This window comes from Coffea eugenioides, chromosome 7 (genome assembly GCF_003713205.1).
Source record: "Coffea eugenioides isolate CCC68of chromosome 7, Ceug_1.0, whole genome shotgun sequence".
Classification (NCBI taxonomy): domain Eukaryota; kingdom Viridiplantae; phylum Streptophyta; class Magnoliopsida; order Gentianales; family Rubiaceae; genus Coffea; species Coffea eugenioides.
Window position 1 is genome coordinate 2854211 of NC_040041.1, and position 27716 is coordinate 2881926.

At 36.6% G+C, this 27716-nt stretch overlaps 4 protein-coding genes across 4 annotated transcripts; 2 read left to right on the top strand and 2 right to left on the bottom strand.

Annotated features, from left to right (window-relative positions):
* Nucleotides 1-74: 74 nt before the first annotated feature.
* Nucleotides 75-1870, bottom strand: LOC113777671 (thioredoxin H-type). The gene is made up of 3 exons (XM_027322832.1): nt 1623-1870; nt 587-709; nt 75-439 (listed from the first exon to the last, which is right to left on the bottom strand). The coding sequence occupies exons 1-3, from the start codon at nt 1707-1709 to the stop codon at nt 284-286; spliced, it is 366 nt and encodes a 121-aa protein (XP_027178633.1). The 5' UTR covers nt 1710-1870; the 3' UTR covers nt 75-283.
* Nucleotides 1871-4349: 2479 nt separating this feature from the next.
* On the bottom strand, nt 4350-6917 carry LOC113778152 (protein RTE1-HOMOLOG). The gene is made up of 3 exons (XM_027323446.1): nt 6713-6917; nt 5207-5484; nt 4350-4886 (listed from the first exon to the last, which is right to left on the bottom strand). The coding sequence occupies exons 2-3, from the start codon at nt 5474-5476 to the stop codon at nt 4464-4466; spliced, it is 693 nt and encodes a 230-aa protein (XP_027179247.1). The 5' UTR covers nt 5477-5484; nt 6713-6917; the 3' UTR covers nt 4350-4463.
* A 1465-nt stretch (nt 6918-8382) lies between these two features.
* On the top strand, nt 8383-18118 carry LOC113778566 (protein MICRORCHIDIA 2-like). Its single transcript, XM_027324005.1, has 18 exons — nt 8383-8811; nt 8882-8956; nt 9260-9294; nt 10062-10140; nt 10243-10332; nt 10975-11050; nt 11654-11732; nt 11840-11968; nt 12856-12954; nt 13544-13651; nt 13740-13889; nt 15050-15142; nt 15514-15565; nt 15651-15762; nt 16041-16206; nt 16430-16521; nt 17578-17620; nt 17711-18118. The coding sequence occupies exons 1-18, from the start codon at nt 8517-8519 to the stop codon at nt 17825-17827; spliced, it is 1890 nt and encodes a 629-aa protein (XP_027179806.1). The 5' UTR covers nt 8383-8516; the 3' UTR covers nt 17828-18118.
* A 904-nt stretch (nt 18119-19022) lies between these two features.
* On the top strand, nt 19023-27218 carry LOC113777706. The gene is made up of 13 exons (XM_027322878.1): nt 19023-19229; nt 19425-19583; nt 20175-20426; nt 20558-20677; nt 20838-20918; nt 21705-21800; nt 22292-22387; nt 23036-23089; nt 23180-23383; nt 24089-24214; nt 24912-24977; nt 25829-26128; nt 26426-27218. The coding sequence occupies exons 1-13, from the start codon at nt 19167-19169 to the stop codon at nt 26900-26902; spliced, it is 2094 nt and encodes a 697-aa protein (XP_027178679.1). The 5' UTR covers nt 19023-19166; the 3' UTR covers nt 26903-27218.
* Nucleotides 27219-27716: the final 498 nt, after the last annotated feature.

Genomic DNA, 27716 nt, shown 5'->3' on the forward strand with positions numbered 1-27716 from the left:
GTAAAGCAATTCTGGATGAATTATGGATCATGGCATATCTGACATATCTGCACAACAAACCAAGTTCGGAAAAATAAAAGGAAACTTAATTCTGATAGCATAACAGGCCAAAATAAGAGTAACAACAAGGCTTCTTGTTTATAAGATATATATAAAACCATTTTTTTGAGATAATATATAACTTGCAAAATATAAACCCAAAGCCCATTGTCTAATTTAGAGGATGACGCATATCTAGCAGCACATCCAAGGCTAATGCCTCTCTAAGAGAAGGAACAGCACGTTAGGCAGTAGCAGTAGCAGTAGCAGCACTCAAGTGCTTAGCAATACCCTGCTGCAGCAGATCTTTATTTGCTCCAACAACCTTATCCACAATTTTCCCTTCCTTCAGAAACATGAAAGTCGGCATTGCCTCCACAGCCCAATCTTGAGCAACAGACTACGACAGGAAAATATAGAATTGATACTCATTAATCCAGAGACTTGAACCAAAAGTACTTTTGTAGGAACTACAGACCTAATAACACATCTATGAATTGTGCAAGAATAAGGTTCAAAACATAATGGTGAAATGTTTTTCTTATACCTTCAACTCATCCACATCCACCTTTATGAAGGTGACAGTGGGCAGCTTCCTTGCCAATTCAGCCAAGAATGGAGCAATGAAGCGACAAGGTCCACACCATGATGCGGTAAAATCAACGACTATCTGCATTCAGAGCACTCACTATATGTCAAGGAAACTGGAATTGCAGGGACTGAAGAAACTTTTCCAATATGCAGATTGGCATGCGATGTTGTCCCATTACACAAAGTTCCATGTTTTTTTTTCAATTCTCAAATGAAAATTCAATATTTACTCCCGAGTTATTTTATGAGGTAGACAACAAATAGACTCTGTGGTTTCCCTTCATCCATGTACTGACCTCGAAACAACAATTTTGCATGATTAAACAACCTCTAAATAAGAAACTAGTCAAATTTCATGAGCCCTCGGCTCTTTTTGGTTGAACAATTGAAAAAAAAAACAAAAAGGGATCTTAGCATTGCCAAATCAAAATCAGCATGAAATTCCAGTCCAATCGTTCAGGCCTCATAAACTATGAATATAATTAATCATCAATTATGGCTTAAAAGCACGAGACACAGACTGAACCAGCCCTGAAATATGATCGCTGTTATACATAAGCTATATCACAGCATAATAACAATTTGTACCAAGAAAAAAAAAAGGGCATAACAACAACAACAACAACCAGCCATCGACAATTACCGAGACGAAGGGAACAAAATTTATTAAAACATACCTTAGTACCTTTTCAGATTAAATATTAGATATATCAGAGTCAATCTAAACCCTGCATGCAAAATCTGATCCGCTATTCAAGTGAAACCACAAAGTAATCAAAATTGCAAAAGAGGACCAGTAATTCTAAACCAAATTAGAGACAAAAGACAAAACTCAGAAAAAAAATAAATCACAAAAAATTACAGAGCACAAAATCGAAATCAAGCCATGTAGAATCATTGATCATTTCTTAGCCGAGAACAAAAATCTGCCAAAAACAAAAGAAAATTTCAGCTTGACTCCAGGAAAAAAAAAAGAAAACATAAAAAAATACCAGCTTTTTGGAGTCGTTCCCCTTCTGGAGCTGCTCGGTCCAGGCTTCAACAGTGTGGCAGCTAATCACTTGTCCTTCTTCCGCCATAGTTTTCTTTCTCGCTTTCTTTCTACAAGATAATTTGGTTTGTGTTTTTCTGCAAAAGAATAAACTCCTCTCTCGCTCGCTCTTGTATCTCTGTTTATGCTTATCGAACAAGAAAAGCTACGCGGTTAAATAGGGAGTTAGGAGTGGACGGAGATTGTGCCATTGTGGGCAAATTACGTATTTACCAGAAATTTCCAAAACGGTAGATTTCGATGATTCTGATCTGGCGCCAGCTATATTTAAGGATGATGTGTCATTGTATGACGAGGAGGATCTTTCCATGGCAAGACCCTCTTAATTAATTAATTTTTTTTTTATTGACACCATGTACACTTACTTTTATTCCTTCTCTAACATATATTAGGGGTTTGATCCAGCAGGCGCTCTTATAATTAATCAAAGCACGGACGAAAATACGTACAACTTTTTAAGGAAAAAACACTTCCCAAATAAGGCCCTACTTACACAGGATTTGCCATGTTGAAGGAATGATTTTGGTTAAGTGAAACCTTGGATGTTGATTTTTTTTTCTTTTAAATGTGAAGTTAAATCAAGAAAGTTTTTTTTTTTTTAAAGGCGAGTTTAAATCAAGAAATTAATAAATGTACGAGTGTACATTTTAAATGGTAAATTAGTACAATTAGATTCACCATAAATCTTTCTTAATTTGATGTTGCCAAGAAATTTGGTTGTTGTTATTATATAAAGTTTTTTCTAGTTATTAAGTGTAGATCGAACTTATTGGACATCATTAAAATATACTTCAAGTATTTAATTTTTTTAAAAAAATCAAATTTGTTAGAAAAATTATATAAATGTAAGAAAATGTAATAATTATTAATATATACATACACATACACATAGTAGGTTGGACATAAAATATGTGTATCAATGAATGCTCCGCAGAAGAACTAATTTACGAAACGAACATACAAACAACAGAATTGAACCCGCTATTAAATCTTTAAAATTACCGAGCAATCTCTGGATTGTAACGTCTTTGTGCATTGTCATTATCAAAAAAAAAAAAAAAAGTCCTCGTGCAGTGTCGGTCTAAAAAAGAATGGTCTTTGTGCATTGTTCCTATGGAGTATTTACGAACCATTAGTTAAATTTGGAACAACGTCGAAAGTTGAGGAACATGTTATGGGTTTACAACTAATACCAAGAGATGCTTCCAAGCTTTGGTAAAGATTCTCTATCACCAACAAGAGCTAAACAAAAAAGGGCAAAAGAAGAAAAGAAGAGATGCTTCTGAGCTTTTGCGGACATGTCCAAGTTTTTCATATTAGCTTCTTGGTCCTGTTCTTCTTTCAGTGCGTACCTTAATGTTATTGGGCAGACATTAACAACTTCATTGTTATTATTATTATTATACAACAAGGAAATGGTAAGACATTCCAACTAGTCAACTTAGCAGAAGGATTTCATCTTGCAAAAATGGTTGACTCGACGAGAAGCGAACAAAATCTCCATTTAGAAGCTTTTTCGTGGTCTCATGGCCCATTCAATTCCAACCCGAACGCTTGGCATTTCCAGTTAGGGCCAGAGAATAATAGTGGGCTGTCCTGTCAACCACGACGCTAACATCTCCATGCGGACGAAGGAATAAAGCCGGAATTGTGGAAGGGGAGCGTGGCTGTTCAGGTCAGGGCCATCTCATCGGGCATTTAGTGACGAATTTCGAGCTTTTACTGATTGAAATTTACCCAATGGTGATCCTTCGTACAAAGGGCATAGGCAAATACAAGACCGAAATCTTTCCACGGGTTGCTCCATGCATAATCATGCTATAGCAATAATTATATGTCATCAGCACTGACTGGCAACCCTTCGAAAAAGTAAAAATACAAATTGTGCTATACTTTTCTTTGCAGAACTTTGAGAGAAATGAAGGGGATATTCACTTTTTTCTTTTTTTTTCTTTTTTTTTTTGGGGTCATTTTGTCCGGCGTTTGTCTCTTGCACTGCTTTTGCAGTGAAGGAAACTGCAGAAGCAGATACCATGCACTAATGCTCATTGGCTTCTGATTGACACGCGCTCTACGTCTAGTCCTTGAGAAGTGGGGGAAAAAGGGAAGAGAAAAGAAAAGAAAAAAAGCAATCCTCAACGTCAATGGGCTCATAAAGAATATTGGAACATGCTCGAAAATTAGCAAAAGCTAGAATGGTTTGGAGAAACTCGAGGTTCAAGTAAAAAGACAGATTCTAAAAATTTACACAGTAAAGAAGCCCCTTCTTCTAAGGTTTAAGAATTGCCAAGATTTGTATACTAAGCTGAAGAAAAAAGAAGATTAAAGGAGTAATAGGATGTGCCTTCTAAGATCAGAAGCCACCTTGTCTACCATGTCCAAATCTCTGTACCAATGTGGTTTGCTTCTACCTACTCATACAGAATATCTGCCATAAAAACACCAGGTGTCAATCCATAATACAGACCCCGCCTTTCTTGAGGAGGACTTGACTGACCAGTATAATAGACTCGCTTACCATGAGTACAAATATCTGATAGTCTTGTATTCTTGCACCAGAACAGCAATGTCAAAACAGATGTGCTAATACTAAAACAACTATATCTGATCTAAACAAAGAATTGTGTTAAGAAGTTAATTCAACCATCATGTTAGCCAATAAATCCACTAACATCAAAACAGCAAATCTTACATCGGTTAAATGAAAGAAGATCATACAGGGGGCTAATAGCACAAATACCAAGGATATTACAAAGAATAAGAATAATAATGAAAGAAAAAACTACACGTAAATTAACTTCTTGAAGCAATAAGTGCCAACAACAAACCAAACTATGAGAAGAATAACAAAGACTGCCAAATAAGCGAGAAAAGTTGCTCCTCCAAAGATGATTCCAAGACCCAAAACTATGAGAAATGGTAGATAGGACTTCAGAATAGATGATTTATTCACCCATCTTCCATTTAAGAACATAAAAATAGCCAGATTTACCACATTCCACCCACCAGCCCGAAACTTGAGTCTGTTTAAACAATTTGCTACGAACGAGTGGCAATTGCAAGTTAAAATGTTGTAAGATTGGTGCTGATATTCTTGGGTACCCTTCTGCAAGGTTTCGTCCCATGTGAACGCACCTCTTCCAGGCTCATCATGTTGATATCCATCTTCGTTGCTATATGCAGCAGAGTACTGGGTATAACCACACTGGCAACCATGATTTTGTACAAAACAAAGTTAGAAGATGTTCAATAACAACCAAAAGTTAGCAACGCTCCATCACGTTGCTGAATCACTACTTGGAAAGCTGTATTAAATATTCAGAAACTGCACATGGGATTATACAGCTTAGGGCCCTTTAGCACTGTCATTCTCTTAAAAGGTACGATAGACAGTGTCATCATGAGGTGCTCCCACAAGAGATGTATCAGAAGTGGTTCTTGCCATTTCGCGAGAGACAAAAGCATACAGAACACTGTTTATTGCGATTAGTACATTTCAGTCCTGAAACTAATACTGAGGTATACCTGGTCTTTGCCTATTTGGAAATAGCATGTGGGTGCCCCAAATGCAAAGTTATCCACGCAAACATAGTTTGGCCCTGCAAAGTCCAAGATAACTCCATCTTCTCTACAAATCCCTAGGTGGCCAACGAAGGGGATAAACCATGACAGCAAGGGAAGAGGTGTCCAAACTATGCAGCATGGAAATCTTGCTCTTTTTGGATCAACTTCCATGCTGTGGGATGCATTTTCTTCAATCATAAGTGTGTGCTGAGGGTGTGTATTTGGTTCCATCACCGGAGCTGAAAAATGAAAGAAAACATGCTCCCAAAATTAAGATTTAAACCAAACCAAAATAATCGAGCTATCATACAAAACCATTTTTGGTGCGGATAAACCGTTTGCATGTTCAACAGCCATATCCATCAACCATGCAACAGTCAGGCACAAATAACACCATGGCCTAATTGTTAACAAGGCAGCAGCTTGTTGTCGTTCATCAAGTGTGTACAAAAAGCATGTAGAACAACTATATCCATATTTCAAAGGCTCGAAAGATCGTTTCATGTAATTTCGTTTGAAAAGAACAGATTTTTTTGAAGGAGAGCACAGAAAAAGATAATCAATTAATAAATCATGATGAACATCTATCCACCAATATAATACCAGAAATTTTATGCAATATCTCCATCAAATTCGTTGTTTTCCTCTGAAACTAAGTTAAAACAGACAAAATCTTTCAACCACACTAAGTTGCAGTTAAAGCAAAGTTCAGCGCAACCTATTGAATTTTCAGATGCAATAGCCAACTCTAAACTTATTTGTTACGAAAAGGTTAACCTGTCCGTACAAGGCCCAGAAATTCCATAACAAACGCCCCTCCTTAGAGGCCGACGTCCTCGACGGCCTGGTAATTTTGGGACTCCCCCTTCAAGGAGGCAGAGCCTCTGCGAGATTCGAACCTGGGATGTTGGGTTCGTTGCCTGGCTCTGATACCACTGTTACGAAAAGGTTAACCTGTCCGTACAAGGCCCAGAAATTCCATAACATTATTATCTTCCTTCTGTTCAGTAAGCTTGTTGTTCAAATCAGAAATTTTCAATCATTACTAAGCATCCTCTGCTATGCTGCCCAAGAGCGCAATAAAAAATAATAATAAATAAATAAAAATCCCAGAGCATTCAGCGCCAAATTCAAAGCTAACACTGTTTAGTATTTCGTAAAGCTAGCAGCATTTTTAATTATGAGGAAAAAGAAATTAAAATGAAGTAACCGCACCCAAACATTTTAGTTTTGCATATCTCGACCTAACTTAAATCAATCATGTTGATTCATCAAACAAGCATCCAGCACTCAAATGTATGCTGAAACCCTGAGGAAATATCGCTAGAATACAAACCCTAAAAACTTTTTTCTTTCCCAATTTTCAAATATATAAACAATGATCCAAAAGAACAGAAGAAAAAGAAATCTTTTTTACTAAAAAAAAAAAAGACACAAAAGTATAGATAATGGCAGATGGACGATTACCTTTGACTAATTAGCGATGAAGAGCGGTCAAAGTTGCTTCAGCCTGTGGAAATGGTGTTGAATCGCTAAAAGTTGCTGAAGTTTTACATAGGATTTTCCTGTACAAGCCGAGACGAGGCACGTTGCTTTTCTTTTTTTGTGAATAATATGTCGCAGCTTGTAAACCATGCACTCGAGTTTGACAGGCATTTTACTTGCCAACCGTCTTGCGCGCTGATGGCTTAGCCAATCTTCGCTGTAAAATCAATAAAGTAGAATGAAAAATTGCCCACTTCTTTTCTGATGCCTCAATTTCGAAACTGTGCAATTTGATCCCAAATAAGATTCGAAGTGGATTACTTCTCCTCTAACTTGTGGAATGGAGGGGAAAAAATCAAGAAGAAAATACTCCTTTCATCTCATTGAAGTGTCATATTTTCATTTTTCATCCGTTCCAAAATTAGTGTAAGTATTTATTACCGATTAGGTAAAAAATATATCATTAGTGTTTCAATTTTAACCCTTATATCTTGTTGTGCAAAATGAATCATTTCTCATTTGACTTGTGAAATGAAGGATATGACATAATGTGTTATTCTTCGAGGGGGCAAGTGGGTAATACTAAAATGTTATAAGAATTAAAAAAGTTTTAACAAAAACAAAATTTAAACTTTCATTAAATATAAGTTTTGTTACTTTTAATAATATCATCTAAAATAATTGCTGTATTACTTATTGCGATGTGGTATATGTAAAGAAAAAAGATGATTAAAAATATAAAATGTTGTTATAATATAAATATAAATAATTTTCAAATAGTAACATATCCAAACACACACAATATCTTCTTTACACTCTATTTAATAATCACTAAATAGATTTCAATTTGCTTTTTTTTTTTAGTTGAGTTTAGACATATTTGATTGGGCTTTTTATATACTAAATCAAATTCAAGCTAAGGTTTTTTTTTATATTAAACAATAAGATAATATGATCAAAATAAAGTTGTGCTAAAGATAGTGTACATATTAAGAGATAAAGGAAATTTCTTTCTCATCTAAATTTCAACAAAGAAAATATCTTGAAATTCCAAAATGCCTTCTGAATTCAAGATGAACTAAAAGTAGACAACTTTATTAAATTGTCTTTACTCATTAAAGACACAATTTCAAGTGATTTTTTCTCCAATATGCTCAATTAGAGTGCTATGATTAGTCTTTCATCTCTAGTTATAATTATATTCCTACTCTTTTTTGTTTTTGACAAAACAGCAACTTGTATTTATAATGATTATTATAATTGTATTCCTACTCATTTCACTCGAAATACATTCTCCCTCTTATGCCACTTATGAAGTTTGGGAGCAAATAGTTTTTGTAAGTGGCTATGCACCGGTAATCTTTTTTTTTTTTTTGTCGACACAGAGGTGTTCGGGTCAATTCTTACAGGGCCCGACTAATCCCCTGTGGCTTGGGCTCGGGTCCGGCACCCCAACCCGACCCGAACACGATAAGTGTGCAGAGGAATCTAGTAGAGCGGAGATTCGAACTTGAGACCTCAAGGATCACCGTTAAGAGGCGCTGCCGCCGGACCATTCACGCGGGGCGCTATGCACCGGTAATCGATATGCACAAAATTGAATATTAGACTCGAAAAGGGTACCTTTGCAATTCCGATTAATTTGACAAGTTACCGACCTTTGCCCTTCTCCGGCTGTTCAGAGCTTGTTCCGTAAATAAACCCTCAAAAAATCCTGCGATTTTCAGCAATTCGGTTTTTCTTCTCTCCGGAAATAACCAGACATTTCTTCTTTCTTCTCAAACCAATGCCACGTAAAGGTCAAGATAAAGAGAAAGCTCCCATCGACGTTGTTGAAATCGACAGCAGCGACGATGAAGCCACCATTGTTGTAGATGCGGGAGGCCACAGAAACCTGAATAACAGCAACAATAACATCTACAAACCAATAAACGACGCGCAGCTGCAACTTAGAGCGCCTAAACTTGAAAATCCCGTAGTACTTGCTCCGCCAGACTCCAATTATCAGCCACTCGACACTCGGAGCTTCTGGAAAGCAGGGGCCTACGAGATTGGGCCTTCAAAGTACTCTTATATACAAGGTCAATTTGCTCACCGTCAATTTCCCTTCTTTTTTTTTTTGGGAAGTTAAAAAAATGATTTTCTTGATAGGTGATTTGGAACATGCCCGTGTGCATCCTAAGTTTTTGCATTCAAACGCGACGTCGCATAAATGGGCGTTTGGAGGTACATTTATCTGTTATAGTTATTCAGTTGAAGGGAAGCAGTATTACAGATTATGCAATCGAACTACAGGATTAGTTCCGTTCACGGTTTACATACTTACAAAAAATATCTTTTCTTATAGCTATGGAAAATATGACAAGAAATGCTCCACTATAGTTGAATTTGAACTATCTGATGGGTAGAATAGCTCGTATGTGGAATGTTGCAGAAGATAAACTACTTCTGCGACTGTGCTTCCATTTCTTCGGTCAATTATATGCTTTGATTTCTAATTTTTTGTAACTTACTTGTACGTGCTTGCAGCAATTGCTGAGCTTCTCGACAATGCAGTTGATGAGGTAATTACGTTTTCTGCTCTGTACTATGTCTATAATTTACATCCAAAGGAGTGAAATCGATGGCTTAACATTTTTAAGTTGGCAATGTGGTAAAGGTTGGAAGTTGACTTCAGATGCAGTCGGCATTCTTTGTTTGGATGTGTCTGGAAGCTAATTTTGTGAATGGATTTGTTAATGACTTTCTACTTTGACCATTGCTCGTGTTCCTGTGGACGGTCGCAGATTTTCAATAGTGTAGCCAAACATTATGACGCAAGTCTGATGCTTGGTCTAAATATGTTCACATAACAGGTGCCAGGTTTTGTTAGTCTGGCAATTGCAACCAGTTTAAAAGATCTCTTGATGCTGTCCTATTTAAATAGTGGTAAGAGATGCAATGCACAGACTTGGGGAAACGGTGGCATTAGAGCTAATGATTGACAATCTCTTGCATGGCATAGAAATGAGTCTCAAAAAGATGGGTTGTTGGTTGGAATAGGCTTTCCGATTTCTATCCTAGTAGTTTATGGATCACGTGGGTCAGCTCTAGAGACGAATTTTTGAGTGCTTGTTTGTTGGGAAAGAGTCTATTCTTTCTTCCTCGAGAATCTAACTAAACTTAATCTTGCTTTCATTTCCTTTTCATATGCGATACATAATAGGAGAGAAAAACAAGGATGAACTTAATTGTTCAATTTTTGATCCAGCTAGAGGTACTTTTGAAGTTGTTGGGATATCAATTTTGTTTGAATTGATGAGCGTGAAATTTGTTTGGTCCTGCATGTCAGATAGAAAATGGTGCAACTTTTGTGAAGGTTGACAGAATTTACAACAAGAAGGATAACTCTCCCGCATTACTTTTTCAAGGTGTTCTTCCATTGCTTGTCTTCCCCTCTGGTATAGTTCATTGTGCTTTGGTATGGGATTCCAGACCACAGTTTAAGAAGCTTCAATATTTCTTGTATGCAGATGATGGAGGTGGAATGAATCCAGAAAGCATTCGGAAATGCATGAGCTTGGGTTACTCTTCAAAGACATCAAACACTACAATAGGACAATGTAATTACTGGCATATTTTGTTTTAGTTTCACGAGTTGCCTTATGTTATATTTTCTCCTTGTAGAGTTCCTTTATGAAGTCTGTGCCATAATGTGCCTTCTTGGACCTACTAATGAACACATCCAGGAGCTTGTGATGAAATCATCCAATGACTTAAGGAAGAAATTTTAAAACCAGAAAGAAATAAATCTTAACTGAAGAATTAGGTGAATGAGGATCTAATCAATGATCTTTTTGGCTTCTCTAGCAAATTATCTTATCCAGTATCAGACTACTTTCAATGTTGTGCTGCCAAATATCCTGTCCTTCGAGTAATAAGGTTGAGAGATATGTAATTAGTGAGTTTGTGCAAATAGTACACCAGATTTATTTATCCAGTGGGCAGCAACTAAATTTCTATGAATTTGTCTTGTCAGGAAATTCTCTGCACTAATATTTTGAAATTTGCTTTTGATTTAACTGTGTGATAGCAATTGATTCTCCTGCAGTATTCTGTTGGTGGCCCTTAAGAACTTGAGCTACGTGCTTGGCTATTTTGATGCTAAATAATAAAAATTCTTGGCCACCAAAAAAACATTAATAGTAATTTGCTCAGCTGATGACATCTATATCCTCATTTAAGGGTGGTATACTTGGTTGCAGATGGTAATGGTTTTAAGACAAGTACCATGCGTTTGGGAGCTGATGTTATTGTCTTTAGTCGTGCATCTCAGTCAGGGTATGATTTGCTATCTTATCTTGCATCTCTGGTATTTTTAGTAGGGCTGGAAAAGAGTGAGTTTAAAGCCTTTTGACCTCAATAACTAAAGGAAGATACAAGTAAGATGAGGTGATGATATTCTAATAAGTTTCCATACCTTAAGCTGGCTGCATTGTTTGTAGTGATGATCAATTGGAAACACAGATTTTCTAAGGGGGCTATTTTGTTGAATTCTTATGAACACTCGTTTTTGTCTTTGTTCTTGTCCTTTTTAACCAAACTCTGTGGGGCTAGTTGTCGTTTCTTACTTTATTCTGCAATGACTGATACTTCATACAAAATTAAGTCTGGTAGATATTTGTGTAGGCCCAGAAACATTACACGTTACTAGGTTCAAATTTAAAGTTCATCATTTTAAAACTAATTAGTGCTATAGTTTGTTCATATAATTGCTGTACTTTAGTTCTGTTTTGTGTAAAGCTATTACTGGTGTACTTGAGCAGCATGGATTTTTCAGTTAATACCTCTTGAAAGTGCCAATCAGCGTGAACATTATTTTCCTTGTTAAAGGTAACTATTTCCCTATGTCCTTTGGTGTAAATTCTTGTTGCTTTCTACCAGCCGAGCGACACAAAGCATTGGTCTTCTATCTTATACGTTTCTTCGGAGAACTGGCCATGATGATGTGGTCGTTCCAATGGTAGGAAAACAATTCCTTGTGTCACATGCATTCTTTTTGATGCTCAAATTTATGTGAATATCCCCCTCCCCCTTCTCTCAAATGTCATTTGTTCAATGTTTTTGCAGATTGATTTTGACATCTCGGACCATTGGGCTGAACCTATTATTTATAGCTCTCACAATGATTGGTCAGCCAACCTAAAAACCATCCTTGATTGGTCTCCCTTTTCATCGAAGGATGATCTGATGCTACAGGTTACTTGATTCTGTGAATTAATATTTCCAGCTTAAAAAACATCGAAAATGAATCTGCAATTTGTAAGAAACTAACAATTGCAGGTTGAGTTTTATGTACCTGATGAAATTTAAATGAAAACACAATTATCGCTGTTTAAGAGTTTTCAATTGGTTTTTTTTTTAAAATTTTTTTTGTGTCTTTTAATGGTAGCTAAGCATGAAAAACTGAAAAGCATCTGACACTGCAGAATATACTGGTACAAAATTAGGCTGGTAAATTAAACTTCACCGGTTTGCATGACAGCGCACTTTTGCAGTTCGAATGTTGATTGTTCTATTGAGATAGCCATGTCCATTTATCACAAACCTCTTCTTGCTAGTAACTGCATTAGTCGTCATTACTCCAACTGTAGGTTTTCAAAAAAAAATTTGTTTTTAGTAAAGTTGTCTCCCCTTTCATCAGATTTCTTACAAATCAAAATTGAAACCTATCGCTGTTTTCAATTTTGTATCGCCAGTAGTGTCTTATGGTATTAACTGCAAAAATAGTTTGTTTAATGTGATATGATGCTTCAGAAAGTTGGTTTAGTTTTAAAACTTTAGTAAAGGAACTCCTTGTGATTATCATGAACCTTAATGGAGATTACTGTAATTTATCTGTCAAAGTTATGTTTCTCTTGTTAGAGTCACTTGGATAAGCTTCTACTAAGTTAGCTGATCAAAAATGATCCTCAAAGTCACATTTGCCAAACTGCAATTCTATTGCTCCTATTACCAGCAATGTTGGGCAGGCCTTATTCTTGTTATATGCTGATCAACTCTGAAATAAGTGCCAATGGCCTATTTTGTGTTTATATATGTATTGCATATTCATGTTTGCTGAGATTTGCTGCTTCTGTTTTCAGTTTGAGGATATTGGATCACATGGGACGAAGATTATTATATACAATCTTTGGCTGAATGATGAAGGCATTTATGAATTAAATTTTGATGAGGACGATGAGGTCTCTCTCTCTCTCTCTCTCTGTCCCTCCCTCCCCGCATTACTTGAGCTGAAAGTTGATGATTCGTGGTGTTCTTGAAGTGTCAAATGTGATGGATCAGAGAACTAAAAGAGAAAAGAATTCAAGTTTCCCTTTCATTGGCGAGTGAAGCACAAGCCCCAAAGGAACTATTAGTGTCTCTGTTTGGCTCCCAACTTTGTAGGCTCTGATCTAGATTACAATGATTTTCTCATAAAACGAATTTTGGCCATGTTGACATTTTTGTATACTATATATTTGTGCTTCAAATCAAGAAAAAGAAAAGAATTGCTGTTTTGAGTTCCAGTCAAGGTTGAACGATCTGATTTATACTGATGGGAAGAGACATTGCATATTGCATTTATATTGAAGCAACCCCGGCCTGACAAAACAATATACTGTTCAACATACATTTACTTGTAATATGCCAAACAGTTACTGGCTATTATTTGATGCAAAACAAATACTGGCTGGGTTCAGAGTCTTATGTTGTCGTCTCTCCAGTGAAGGCTGTTAGTTTGAAGGAATATGCCTTTAGATTTTTTCAGAAATGTCATTTCTACATGTGTAGGATATAAGGCTGAGAGATGAAGCAAATCGGGGAAGTTTGCTCAAACCAACTAAGCAAGTAATTGAGCTGCAGTCCCATATTTCCTATCGCATCCGGTACTCATTAAGGGTGATTATCAGTTTGTTGTGTTTAGATTATTTGTTTACCACTAACATTTGTTAGAATACATCCAATGACAATGACATTTTTGTCTCAGGCATATGCATCCATACTGTACCTTAGGAAGTTTATGAAGTTCAAAATATTATTACGGGGAAAGGCTGTTGAACAGTTTGATATTGCGGCTGACTTGAAGCATCCAGAAACAATTTTTTATAGGCCACAACTTGCTGGGGCAACGAAAGAGGTAATGTGTAAATGGAAACTTATTTGTTTGCTGGACTGTACTATGGTAATAAATTAATGATCAAAATTGTTATCCTATGAAAGAGGCAATGTGTAAATGGAAACTTATTTGTCTGATAGACTGCACTATGGTAATTGATTAATGATCAAAACTGTTATCCTATGTAATTAAAATATGTGTTTTGATTAATTTAGTGGTATCATCTGACTGACACGTTTTGCAAGCAAATAGGTGCAATTTTTTGAAGTGCCCCATTAAAAGCTGAGGTTTTAGATGGTTGATTAAAACTGGAAGTCTCCGTTCTAATTCAGAAGAATGTTGATGTCATAAAAATGGATTTTTCTTGAATTTTTTCTTGAAATATTTAACTGGCACTATCATGTATATGTTATTCATAATATATATACCAGACTTGTTGGAAATCACCATTGGTTTTCCTTTTTAGTCAAATTTCATATGTTTTCAAGTTCAGTTAAAAAAAAAAAAGTTGTGCTCAAAGACAAACTTAGACATTTCAGATTTAGGCACAGCGAATAAAGGGAAAGCTTATTGTAGTGCATTAAATTAATCACCTACGACCAGATGCTATGGGTATCAAGCCCTATCATGTGGGAAACGGTCCAAATCTCCTTTTATAAAATTTATATATTTGATAATCTACAGCAATGATGTCTTTGCATAATGGTGGTGATATCTCTTTATTATGCGAAGTAAGATGTAGTCAGTTATTTGTAATTGGCATGGCCTGGAGAGTGGAGCAGTTATTGCAGGCGATTACTGATTCGCTTGTATTTGGCAAGACAAAGCTTCAAACACCAACTGCCCATTATGTACTTGCACTTATCTGGGTATCTTTTCATATGACATGCTCTTTGGAAGACACACTCATCTCTTGTGGCATTCCTAGTTGCTTTTTCCTTATCGATTAAAATCATAAATTTGGGGTTCTTTAACTATTCTCTAATTTGAAGCAGGCTAACACTTTCAAATTGTTTGTTCAAGTTAACCCTTTAGCTGTCAAATGTTGCATGCTTTTGTTTGAACCATGCATGTTAAAATCTGAAAAAATAAATTAATCAGATTGGTTTCTTTGGCATTGAAATGAATAAATTTGCTTTTAAGTTCATTATGCTTTGTACTTTTCTCTGTTTTGAATTTAGGTCTCTGTGTCAACAATCCTTGGCTTCAATAAAGAAGCGCCTTCAATTGCAGTCAGTGGATTCAATGTGTACCACAAAAATCGCCTCATTAGGGTATGCTTTCTCATTTATAGGGCAGTTGTAAAATGTTACCATCGCTTACTACAAGTTTGTCCTATTTTTGTTATTTCTTCTGAACTGATGCTAAAGATCATTCCGATTGAGTTAGTTTTGTCATGTTGGGAACTATTGAACATCAACATCTGATTGCATTTGAGAAATCATGCGTATCTGGAATTGTTGTTTGGATATTCTATGTATCTTACATTGTTCATTATCCAATGTGCTGTCCCTTACTCCCCCAAACTTGGCCAGGAAGGGTAATGTAGTCATAGTTGTTTTCTTGATCAGTGTGGTGTGCCTTTTGCTCTATGTACAATTTTGTGGTATGGCAAATTGTTGATTGAATTGTTTTGTCATTTTAGCCTTTCTGGAAAGTTACTGCAGATGGATCATCCAGAGGAAATGGTGTTGTGGGTATGCCTAAAATCTAAAAGCACTGTTTTTTAACACTTCTGTTTAGATTGCTGACATGAATTTGTTGATTATTACATTTCTTCAGGAGTTCTTGAAGCAAATTTCATTGAACCAGCACATGACAAGCAGGACTTTGAGAGATCATCTCTGTTTTTGAAGTTGGAGATGAGGCTTAAACAAATGATATTTGACTATTGGTACTTTTCATCTTGTTCCCAGCAAATTCTCATAGTCATCTCTATTTAATATAGATAGCTTGACTACCCTCACTTTTTGACCCCTATGAATTCATAAGTCCTGCTCATTTATGTATGTTGTCAATGATGCCGCTCCAACCCTGCTATTTTCCTCATTTGAAGTGCTTATTTTCTAGTGGTGGTTATGCAGTTTTTTTTCCTGATGAAAATTTGTCAAGTGACAGCTGGAGTAAATCATGATCTCTAGATTTTTATTTTTATTTTTTTTTGAAATGCAGGAAAGGTCACTGTCACTTGATTGGATACCAACCTGAACGTAGCCGGCTGCATAATGTGGAAAGCAAATCTGCGGTGTCTTCTCGAAGTGAGGTGGCTGGAATGCAAAAGCATATGCAAACTGGTAAAAGTATGCATGAACAGCCACTGGTCATTGACCTTTCAAATGTAAGTGATACATGATCTCCTTCTTGTTTATTTGGTTAGTTTACATACTTAATGTGTGTGGATTATATCAGGACTAGTGGTAAATTCTGATGTTTTGCAGCTTTGTGTTGCTATTAATAATTAGCGTGCTTATCATTGTACAAACACAATAGGTGTCTACCGAAAGTTTTTACATTGCAGCATGGACCTGATTGTTCATCTGATATAATGGCTTTTGATGCAGGAATCTTTTGAAGAGGAAAGAAGTACGGAACCTCCATCCAAGGTAGCATCAATCGATCAACTTTGTGAAGAGAACATCCAGTTGTTTATGAGGTAAATATCAGGGCATACTTGTTATATTGTCGTTGTGTCGTGCTTGCCCAACAGTTTGTGCGGCAATAATTGGTCCTCAAACTGGCTATAACTTGGTTTTCTGGAATCTAAAAGCAAACTTTTACTGATAAGTCCTTGTTATCTAAGTGGAAAAGGAGTAAATTTGCATGATGGAGCTGCTGGACAATGCCAAAGTGATCAAGATAGCTGATATAAATAAAAAATAAATTAAATTAACTGAAAACATGCTTTGCTTATAATTCTTGTTTGAAACTTTGGCTGTTCTATGTTGGATATTCAAAAGATGGGGCTGGACATGTTAAATCAGGACTGAAAGCACACAGGTTCAATGCTTGCATTTATCTGTTATGCTGAGAATGCCCAGGGCTGTTTAACTACTTTAGGAATGTTATTTTGTCCAGGAAAGCTTCTATACACTTCCAAAACTTGTAATTTAGGAAAAAACGTCAGGTAAGATGGTGGATGGGGACCAATCATTGTCAGAGAGTTAAACGACCCTTGCTGCTGCAGAACACACACATGAATGCGGAAAAACTTGAGATTTTTCTTATTCAGTTAATAACTCTTTGATTATTCCTGATGTAAATAAGTGGGGGATACCCCTTAGCTTACACAAAACTGGAAAAGGTGAACATGTAATTTAACTACTAAAAGGGAGCATTTGTCCACTAAAATGATGGGAAGCAGTTGTTGCTGGGGCTCTGGTTTTGCTAATTGAATTCTGGTGACCAGCACAAACCACCAATTTTGAACTGTGTTTGGGAATACAGTTCTGACCTTCCACTTACTCCTCACTCATGGAACACTGCATTGATACATTTTCTGCATGTTCGATGTCTACCTCTGGAACTTTCTTTGATCCCTTTTATTTAAGATCTCTGATCCTTAATGAGGGTTCAAGTTGTTACACCATTCCTTTGAAGTTGTTCCATCTGGAATGCACTTTGACATATGAACTGGTCCTCTTTCATCCGACCAGTGGCTTGAACCTCTTGGATGAAATATCCTAACTTGAGAGCACTCGAATTATTGCAGGTGCGAGGAATACGGGCAAAAGGAAAATGAGTTAAAACGTACAGTAAGTAACATAATGTTTATTGTGCTCTTTCTATTTGGATTTTCCGTGATGTCTTTCAGTGTTCACCATTGCTCGCTATCTCTGCAACAGATTGAGGAACTAGAGGAGGAGTTGGCAGAGACCAGAATGAAGTGCACTAAGCTCTCTTTGCACTTGGAAACTCAGAGAAGGCAGAAACTTGTCGAGCAACAGATGGACTGTACTTGATGCAATACTTTTTAGTAGAGCTTTTGGCATAACGGAGGGAAAATGACATGGGGTCGAAAATGTATTTGGATGGGGTGGAATCCTCCTGCTATTGCCCTTCCTCTTTTCGGTTTCTTTGTCTGCCAGTGTCCATTATTAACAACGAAAAGGAGAAACCCCATTAGTATTGGTTTATAGCTAATTAGTATTGAAACTTTTGTTTACGCATGAAGGCAGAATTATTCTAATGGTTGTAAATTCGATCGACCAGAACGGACCTCTGATGTATCCTCTTGCGGAGTTCCTCCTACATTTGTAATTTTCTTTTTCTCCCCTCTTGGTTACAGTAATTAACCCGTCACTACCTTTACAAAGAAATGAAATACCTCCAAGCATAAAAAAAGGAATTAGGGTAATGAACGGCATTCGGACATTTTTTCTTTTTTGGCGTAATCTTCGGATTTTCTGTCTCACACCCTGTGTCACTCTCTGTCTCATTTTTTATTATATTGCTATTTTTCCTACATAAATATCATATTTGAGTTCTTTTTTTGTTTTTTTAAGATTTAATAATTATCAATTGAGTAATATACAAAATTTAACAAATTCAAAAAATCAAAATGCATAAAAAATGAGATTTTTTTTGAATTTTCTGCTGTAATTTTTAAATTTCTATTATATATTATTTTTTGAAACTGTTATATTTATTTTTTATTCAATTAATAGTTATTGGATCTTAAGGAAACAAAAAAAGAACTAAAACATGGTATTTATGTAGGAGAAATAGTAATATAATAAAAAATGAGACAAAGAATGGCACAGGGTGTGGGACAGAAGATCCATTGCGTGTAAAATAGGTAAAATATATACTAACAGTCATGGTGAGAGATTAAAGAAGTTGTGTGAATATTATTATCATTGAAACTAAATTAATAGTCATTAGGCTTTCTGTTGAAGAGCTTAAAAAGTAGCTTTAAGACTCAACCATTTTTTAACATAATTGGTTATGTTGTACAAATGTACACAATTAACAGTAATAGTATAAATAAATTTACAATCAATTATACCCAATCCTCTCATTGATGTATCATTTTATCCACAAGTGTCAACCCTTCACACCAAATCCAAATCTGACAAGCTTTGTCTGAAACCACAACGGAGCAATTCATACCCGGATTCACTAAACCCGTGGAGTCCGGTTCGTAACCGAGCGTTACGGGTTGGCCAACCAGGCCCCTTTCTTTTTCTTCTCCTCCTCCTCTAGAAGCTGAAGACGACCTCAGACTTGCTGAGGCTTCGAGCTCTGCATCAACAAATTAGAACTGAAACTCCAATCTTTGATTTTTCAAGCAAAATTAATATGAGGAAGCGCGACCTAGCCATTCTCATGCTCTCTGCTTTCGCTATTTTCTTTTCTCTTCAGGTAATTTTTTATTTTAATTACTGAAATTTTCGCCCACTAGGATGAACTCCAATAGCACTCCTCTGATAAACCTCAGAGACCTTAGGCTGCCAAATTCAATTCAGTTTTGCGAATGTTCATGCTGAACTTCCATTTAACTGAGTTGAGCTGAATAAGTTTCCTTATTTTGTGTAAATTTTGGTTCCGTAATGATAGCATGAAGGTGATTTTTCGTTCAAAGAAGCGTGGTATCATATATCCGATGAATACCCTATCAAATACGAGGCTGAGCGCCTGCCGCCGCCAATTGTCGCTGATCTCAACGGTGATGGGAAAAAAGAGGTTCTTGTCGCTACTCATGATGCCAAAATTCAGGTGTTGGTTTATTTGTTTTTGCCTTTTTTTTCCCTTTTTTTATAGTTTCTATGTTGTAAATTTTTGACTAGTTAGGGATCAACATCCAGAGAAAAGTTGAGGGTTTTGGGTAGAGTGCTAGTGAAAGTTACCCTGTTGTAGTGAGCTTTTAAGTTTAAATGAAGTTGTTGACCAAGGAGCAGCTATGTAATGTAAACCGAGCTTCTAGTGCCATGGTTGATGAACTCTAAAATTAGGGAATGAATTTGTTGTGGATACTGATGCCTGCCTGTGAAGTGGAACAAGAAGTATCGGAAAGCAAATTGGATTTTGCCAGTATCGTAGCTCTGATTCACACTGTCTGGTTCGTTGTGGGCTTGTGAAAGTGTGATGCATTGACCTCATGGTTTTTGTTAATTATATTCTTTGATTCCTAAAAAATAAATATTGCTTCATAAAGTTTGTGTTAGTATGTGTTCCACGCTTGTCAACTACATGATGTTAGTTTTTCGCTATGTAAGTGACGTATCTTTTGCTTTTGACGTGTAATTTTGAATCCTAGTGCCTGTGTTCCTTCTGCTTGCTGTTCATGATATCTGTTTCTCTTATTAGGTTTTGGAACCTCATGCAAGGCGAGTGGATGAAGGATTCAGTGAAGCACGTGTTCTTGCAGAAGTGTCCCTCTTGCCTGACAGGATTCGGATTGCATCTGGTAGACGTGCTGTGGCAATGGCCACTGGTGTCATAGATCGGAACTACAAGCGCAAAGAACCTCAAAAACAAGTGCTTGTGGTTGTTACATCAGGTTGGTCTGTAATGTGTTTTGATCACAACCTCACGAAGCTATGGGACGTGAACTTGCAGGTACATGAAATGGGAGTTCTGTCACATTGGTTTTACCATGGGCACTTAGCTATAATATCATAAGTTGATAGTTGGCACTTGTGCTTCTGCTGTTGAGTTCTAATTTATTCTTCTCTTTTGTATGTTTATAGGAGGATTTTCCACATAATGCTCATCATAGAGAGATAGCTATCTCTGTTAGCAACTATACTTTAAAGCACGGAGATTCAGGCTTGGTAATTATCGGTGGGAGAATGGAAATGCAGCCTCATGTATGTGATTGATATTTCCAAGTCTTCCAACGTTGTGCTTTTTGTTTAGTTAGCTCATGTTACATACTTTTTTTTTTGGGAATAAAATTGTGCTACATTTCAACTTTCAAGTCTTTATAAGAGATATGGCATTGTGATGAATTATTGTTGTTTATTGCAGTTGCATATGGATCTGTTTGAGGAAATTGAATTGGCAGAGAAAAATGCAGAGCAGCATAGGAGAAGTGCCAGTGAGAAGGAAGTATGGATGGATGTTCTTTATTCAAATGTGTTCTTGTTACTTTTACTGCTATTTAGTTCTTTAAACTTCAGAATTGTCAAGCTGGTCAATTTTGTGGTTTAAGGTTACTCTTTCTTGATGACTCATTTACTGATAAATAGAATCCATCAGCCTCCTTTTCTTGCAATGTCTTTTTTATTCTCTAAAGCATTTTCCGCCATGTCTGTCTGCAGTTTGACTAACAGGGTATTGTAATATTATCTGTTCAATGGACATTTTTCTGGTATTTTTAGCTTGAGACCAAAAAAAAAAAAGAAAAAAGTTCTTGATAGTGCACTTTATTTAGTCTTGTAGTGTAGACAATACTTGATAATTTTTTGTTTATATTTTTATGTTTCAAATGAAGTTAAATGCTTAAGATTATTTACTGTTAAATGCTCAAGATGTATTTAAGTGGTTATCTTTATTTGAATACTGTAATTTTCCTCATAACTCCTTGTACCCATCTTTGCCTTGAGATGATATACTGGGAACTGTTATATTTTAGGTAGTTTTTTTGATAACTGCCTTTGCCTTCATCTTCTAATTCTTTAATTGGCTTCTTTTTAAGCATCACTTTTTTGAAGGCCTTGCATGGATTTTATATCTTAGAACTAATTATTGGTTTCTTTTTTGCTAAACTAGAGCTTTCTACTGGTCTTTGTCATAGTTCTTGAGATTGTGTTTGTAAATTGGTTGAGTGATAAGTCAGGTACTGCACTTTATTTTTTGTTGTACAGTCATTCTTTTTATGTTTTTTACACCTAGGCTTCTGACAATTCTGGGATGGTGGATTTACGCCATTTTGCATTTTATGCATTTGCTGGTCGATCTGGCCAACTCCGTTGGAGCAGAAAGAAAGAGGTTTGTCCATTTCCAAACTTTGATTAGTCTGACAGTTCATGTGTCTTATGCCATCTTTTTTGCAAGGGAGATATTTCATGCTATTTCAATAAAGGATGAAGAAAAACTCAAAATTTTTGTAGGTTATCCTTCAAAAGCTACCTCTCTGATGCAATCAGGGCCTGCATAGTTCTAAGTTTTTCTTTAGCAAAAATCTTGAATGTCAAGATATTGTTGTCTTTAACTATTTCTTCGTGTCAAAATACTTGGTGATACCTCTGCTACGCCGAGATTTCTTTCTTGCTTATGAATGAACAAAGTTGGGAAGAATTTCTTTTTTATGGACGTACACATTTCATATTGGCTTATTGGATCAATGGTGCTTTTACTGGCATTTCCACTCTGGAACTGAAATTGCAAAATAAGTTTATTTATTATTTTTAAGCTCAAACTTGAAATACATGATTCGTGTGGTGGATTTTCTTTTTGCTCATTTCGTGTTCAAAATGTAGGATATTGAAAGTCATCCTCCAGATGCATCGCAGTTAATACCCCAGCACAATTATAAGCTTGATGCTCATGCTTTAAACAGCCGCCATCCAGGAGAGGTATGCAGCAGTAGAATTAACTTCAGTTTACAGTTCAAAAGGCAGTAGTCAACTTTTCCAATTTGAAGTAATGGACTCTAGGTATTCATGAATTGAACTTTAATTGCTAAAGAAAACCATAAAGTGAAGGTCATTTAAGCTTTGGGTATAAACATCTTAGGACTGGATTTTGTACTTGGGTGTGGATGTTCTCAGGTCCAGCTACGAGAATAATGGGGAACTTATTGGGAAAATAGTAGGGAGAAGAACATATGAATTGTTGAAGAAGAAACCTAAAAAAAATTGTTTCATGCGTTGGAGTACGTATTAATGTTTAGTTTATTGTAGCATGTTAAAATTATAAATTCAGTCAGGTTATTAATTTCAGCGGAGAAATTAAACCCCGCATATTTATGTATCATTCATCCCCTCACCCCCCTTTTTCCCCTTATGAAGTGTTCATTTGTGCATCAGTGTCCCATGTGTTGCTTAAGTTCTAGTCTTCTGTCGACCGTGCGACTATACAACCATGCGACTCTTGTATAGGTTACCATTATATTTCACATTTGTTACTTATTCCACGGTAGAGTTATAATTGTTGATGAAACTGTGTTTGATATCAAGAGTCTCTTATCTTGAGTGAGCTTACTTAAATGCGTTGAACCAAAGTTTGAATGCAGGGACTTCAGAGAATCTATCCTTGGTGTTATGCCGCATCATTGGGTAAATCTGATGTCTTCTTCTGAATCTTCCTTCTGCTATTCATCTTTAAATAGTCATAACATTACTAATGTGGAATATTTTCCCAATCAGGATCAGCGGGAGGATACTTTATTTGAGCTGGCACATTTTAGGCGTCACAAGAGGAAAACTGTGAAGAAAACGCCTGGAAAGAACATGAACTATCCTTTTCACAAACCAGAGGAAAATCATCCTCCAGGAAAGGATACATCAAAGAAGATTTCTAATGCAATAGGGAAGGCAGTAAACTATGCTAAATCTGCAAAATCCAAGAAGGTTACTTTCATATTCCTCAGTGGCTAAAGTTTTATATAATTTTTATTAATATTATTGTTATTATCAGTATCATATGGACCTCCCCCCCCCAATAAAAAAATTTTAAAAATTTTACTTTTGAAATTTAAAGTTTTGCCCCTGCAAAAACTTGAAAATGTTTTATGTTATGTGCATAAATTTTGATATGTTAAAATTTGCCTCCTAAACAGAAATGTTCTGGTTCTGTCCTAGATTACCATTATTATTATTTCGTCTTAAGAATAAGATATTTGGTGTCACCTTTTAGTTCTTTCATACATATTAATTGACTTTCAGCTAGATGTAAGATGTATATTGTTGTCTCTATAGATTCCATTTGTTTTTTCTTGAAATCTTCAGTATTTTGTATCCTAGACTGGACAACTGTGCAACTTGAATCCTGTGGCATCGGTTTCTATAAAAATTTGTTGTTTTGATACAAGGTGGCAATATGGCCCTATAATTCATGTAACTCACAGGTGAAATGCAAATGGTCTTTAACCAGGAATTTCAAGTATGCTTTTATCACTTTTTTGAAGCCAGCACTGTCATAGCAATTTTTTGAACTCAGTTTGTCTATTAGAGCAAATAAATTCTTGAAATGTTAACCGTAATAATCTTCCTTTAATCATTTTCATTCATACACTGGAGTACTTCCCTAAAGCCTTCTGCACTTTGGTAATGCAGCCTTTGCCTTATATACCGACCATAACAAACTATACTCAACTCTGGTGGGTTCCTAATGTTGTTGTTGCTCATCAAAAAGAAGGAATTGAAGCTGTTCATTTGGCATCAGGGCGCACCATATGTAAGGTAAAGATAAGTAATAATTTGCATATAAATGCACCGCTCTCCTTGAAATCCAAGGTCTCTGCTAGAGTCTCTACATGCTTATTTTCACTGAATATTCAAAGACAATCGCTATAGATTGCTAGGCCATTTTATATTTCACAGAAATCACTAATTATCCTATGACTGTTTGGCTTATTGAAAAACGAGTAATAGTAACAATTGATCCCATTTGTAGACCTGTGACTATCAAAAATTCTTGCCTTCCCAATAGCATTTTTTAGAAGGAATGAGTTTACGGAAAAGCATTTGGAAGATAACCAGAATTATTATCAAAGCGTGCTGGTTTTATGGGACTCTCGTCTTGTTTTAGTTGGGGATTTGACACCGGGTATTTACCTAGATGATTGATATTTATGCAAAGAGATTGAAAGGTGAAACGCCAGTTGACTGGTTAAAAAGGTATTACTTTGAAATCTACAACATCATTCTGCATTGCTGAGTTCTATATCTGTGTTGGCGGGCCATGACTGTCGGATATAATCTATTTTAATCATCTTCCTGATGATTGCAAATTCTCATCTTAACAGACTTAGATATATGAAGACGTGCATGTGCATTTTCCATGTCATTATTAATGTGATCTATTTTGATCCTGCAGTATATACTGTTCAGTTGGACTAACAAATTTATTGTATGATGTGAATATTGGTTTCCTTAGCTTCATCTTCAAGAAGGTGGCCTCCATGGCGATATTAATGGTGATGGAGTCCTAGATCATGTCCAGGTGAAATATTTTCTTTTATCTATTTCAGAAATTTCATTACCAAGCAAATAAATTGCAATAATTGTGTCAGTTTTCAGTTGAAATTCTTTTGGTAGGATTATTGCTAATTTGCCTACTCCAAGTCTCCAAGATTGTCATCAAGTTACTCTTCTGGCTGAATTGCTAAAAGAAATTTCCAATTGTACGCATCTAGCCTGGGAACATCTTTTAGTGGGACTCATTAAATTTCTTGAAGTTGGACAATTTTCACATATCTCAATTTTTGGCTGTAGTTGATTTGAAGGACATGCAGAGTTTTAATTGTCCACATTTAAATGTATGTGCAGCCTCTTGCTGCATCAGGTAGCAATGCAACTTTCCTTACTTTTCAGATGGATTGAGTGAGATTAGATGATGATGATGATGATGATAGCAATATATATATATATATATATATATATAGAGAGAGAGAGAGAGAGAGAGAGCATAAATAAGACTAGAGCAACGCTTCCAATTGCTCCTTCAGGGCCTGGGGGTGGCAAGGTAAGACTTTGCGGGGTTGAATGTTGATGTGGGAGGAGCTTAGATGTTTATTCTCTCCTCAATTGTTGCTTAAGTCTGAATGGCACTATTGCTGTTTGACATCAGCAGTTTGTCCAATGATTATGATGTTTCTCTTTTCTTTTTTTTTTATGGGGTCCTTGCCAGCCTAGTAAATGATGGCTTTTTGTTTTGGGGATTGCACAATCTTTTTATGTATTCCCCCAGAAGAATGGGGGGTGGAATAGATGGGCTCTACTTAAGTAAGCTATTAAATCCAGTTTTACCTATAAAGTTGTTGTGAGGTAGTAACATAAATGTCTTGCTTGTAGGTTGTGGGTGCAAATGGTGCTGAACAGACTGTTGTTAGTGGATCTATGGAAGTACTGCGTCCCTGCTGGGCTGTGGCAACTTCTGGTGTTCCAGTGCGAGAACAACTTTTTAATGCTTCTATATGTCATCATTCTCCCCTTAACCTTTTCCAACATGGGGAATTTTCCAGAGGCTTTGGGCGGATGCTTGATGTAAGCTCGTTAGAGGTGGCCACACCTATTCTCATCCCAACAAATGATGGTCATCGGCATCGTAAAGGAAGTCATGGTGATGTTGTTTTCTTAACAAATAGAGGAGAGGTACACTGTTAAACTAGAAGCATATACAACTTTTAATCTGTAGATTTAGTCACGATTATGTCCTCTAAATTTCAGTCTTAGGCCATGGAGATACTGGAATAGTATCTTCTTGCAAATCAACAGGCATGTCAGCTGTAGTTGCTTGCTTACTAAGGGCTTCGAAATTATTAATTGTTATAACCACCTCCTTTCCCACTTTTAGTTTGATGCTTCGTATTTCACCTGAATATGTACCGTTTTGCTTTGAAAAAAGGTGAATAACCAAACAATGAGGAATTATGTGCATTTTGTTTTTAGGTGACATCATATTCTCCTGGGTTGCTCGGCCACGATGCTTCCTGGAATTGGCAAATCTTGACAGGTGCCACATGGTCCAATCCTCCATCTCCATCAGGGTTGACAGAGTCTGGTCAGGTGATCCCTACCTTAAAAGCATTTCGCTTGCGTCCTCATGATGGTAGAGATTTGATCCTGGCCGCGGGAGATCAAGAAGCTGTAGTGTTGTCTCCTGGAGGAAGTACATTAACAACAGTTGAGCTTCCTGCAGCTCCAACGCATGCCTTGGTCACTGTGGACTTTTCAAATGATGGACTGACCGACCTTATTCTTGTGACTTCCAATGGGGTGTACGGCTTCGTTCAGACTAGGCAACCGGGTGCCCTCTTCTTTAGCACATTGGTGGGCTGCCTTATAGTAGTCATGGGAGTCCTCTTTGTCTCGCAACACCTAAATTCCGTCAAAGGGAAACCTCGACCCTCATCAGGTCACCTATGAAACAGTGCCAGTTCTGTGGTGGTATCTGAGCAATGCAGTGCAGATTGACTGTTTCTTTTTATGAGATTGGACCACTATAAATTAACCGGGATCAACTACTTAGAGAACAGCCAAATGCAGTCAGCTTTTGGGATACCTGTGCATATCGTCCGGAATCTTGATGACTTACTTAAAATCTTTTTCCTTTTTCGTTTGCATTGGCGTTGTTCACCTGTAATGGTTCTATGGAGTATATTATAGAAGATCTTTACATGTAACCTTTTAACAATTTTGGAACTGGTTTACAGAATTGCATTCTTCCCTTGATCTTTCTGTTCTTGCTCCAATCTTTTGAGGAAAGTTGTCCTTTCAAGCACTAGTGTAAGGTGTGCATTCAGACCCAACTGTCGAAGAAATATAACGGCTGCTAACCAGGGTTGCAACGGTCTTACGGTTACTGCAGGAAGGCGGCAGTTATATGCCGTCTCTCTCATCTCAGCTAATCAGTCACCTCCGAAGGTCGAAGCCGCAAAATCCATCCTAGTTTTGACTGCCGTATTAGCTGAAAATCAATGCGTTCATAGTCTCTGCTTAAAGCGGCAAAACTAATTGCGATCAATAAAAGCTCAAGAAGCAAGTGCAAAATCTCGTGATGTTTTCCGCCAAGTGATCCCCTACAGGTCCAGAAGTAGGGTACCGATGGTGACCTATGATAGGGAGTAATTGAGAATAACAACTCGGAGCTTGGAAGGACTAAAGTACTGCCGGATCTGGATCTGTATTTAAGCCCGCTCGAGTATTGCTCCCAGAATGAGAGACCAGAAAAGAAACCCCA

Excerpts from the sequence above, each read along its gene's own strand:
- LOC113777671 (XM_027322832.1), bottom strand. The coding sequence starts at position 1,709 with ATGGCGGAAGAAGGACAAGTGATTAGCTGCCACACTGTTGAAGCCTGG. Across the intron at positions 710-1,622 it reads GGAACGACTCCAAAAAGCTG|ATAGTCGTTGATTTTACCGC; the intron begins GTATTTTTTTAT and ends CTCTGAATGCAG. Across the intron at positions 440-586 it reads TGGATGTGGATGAGTTGAAG|TCTGTTGCTCAAGATTGGGC; the intron begins GTATAAGAAAAA and ends TTCCTGTCGTAG.
- LOC113778152 (XM_027323446.1), bottom strand. The coding sequence starts at position 5,476 with ATGGAACCAAATACACACCCTCAGCACACACTTATGATTGAAGAAAAT. Across the intron at positions 4,887-5,206 it reads TCCAAATAGGCAAAGACCAG|TGTGGTTATACCCAGTACTC; the intron begins GTATACCTCAGT and ends CATGGTTGCCAG.
- LOC113778566 (XM_027324005.1), top strand. The coding sequence starts at position 8,517 with ATGCCACGTAAAGGTCAAGATAAAGAGAAAGCTCCCATCGACGTTGTT. Across the intron at positions 8,812-8,881 it reads AAAGTACTCTTATATACAAG|GTGATTTGGAACATGCCCGT; the intron begins GTCAATTTGCTC and ends TTTTCTTGATAG. Across the intron at positions 11,969-12,855 it reads AGGATGATCTGATGCTACAG|TTTGAGGATATTGGATCACA; the intron begins GTTACTTGATTC and ends TTCTGTTTTCAG.
- LOC113777706 (XM_027322878.1), top strand. The coding sequence starts at position 19,167 with ATGAGGAAGCGCGACCTAGCCATTCTCATGCTCTCTGCTTTCGCTATT. Across the intron at positions 19,230-19,424 it reads CTATTTTCTTTTCTCTTCAG|CATGAAGGTGATTTTTCGTT; the intron begins GTAATTTTTTAT and ends CCGTAATGATAG. Across the intron at positions 23,090-23,179 it reads GTGTTATGCCGCATCATTGG|GATCAGCGGGAGGATACTTT; the intron begins GTAAATCTGATG and ends TTTCCCAATCAG.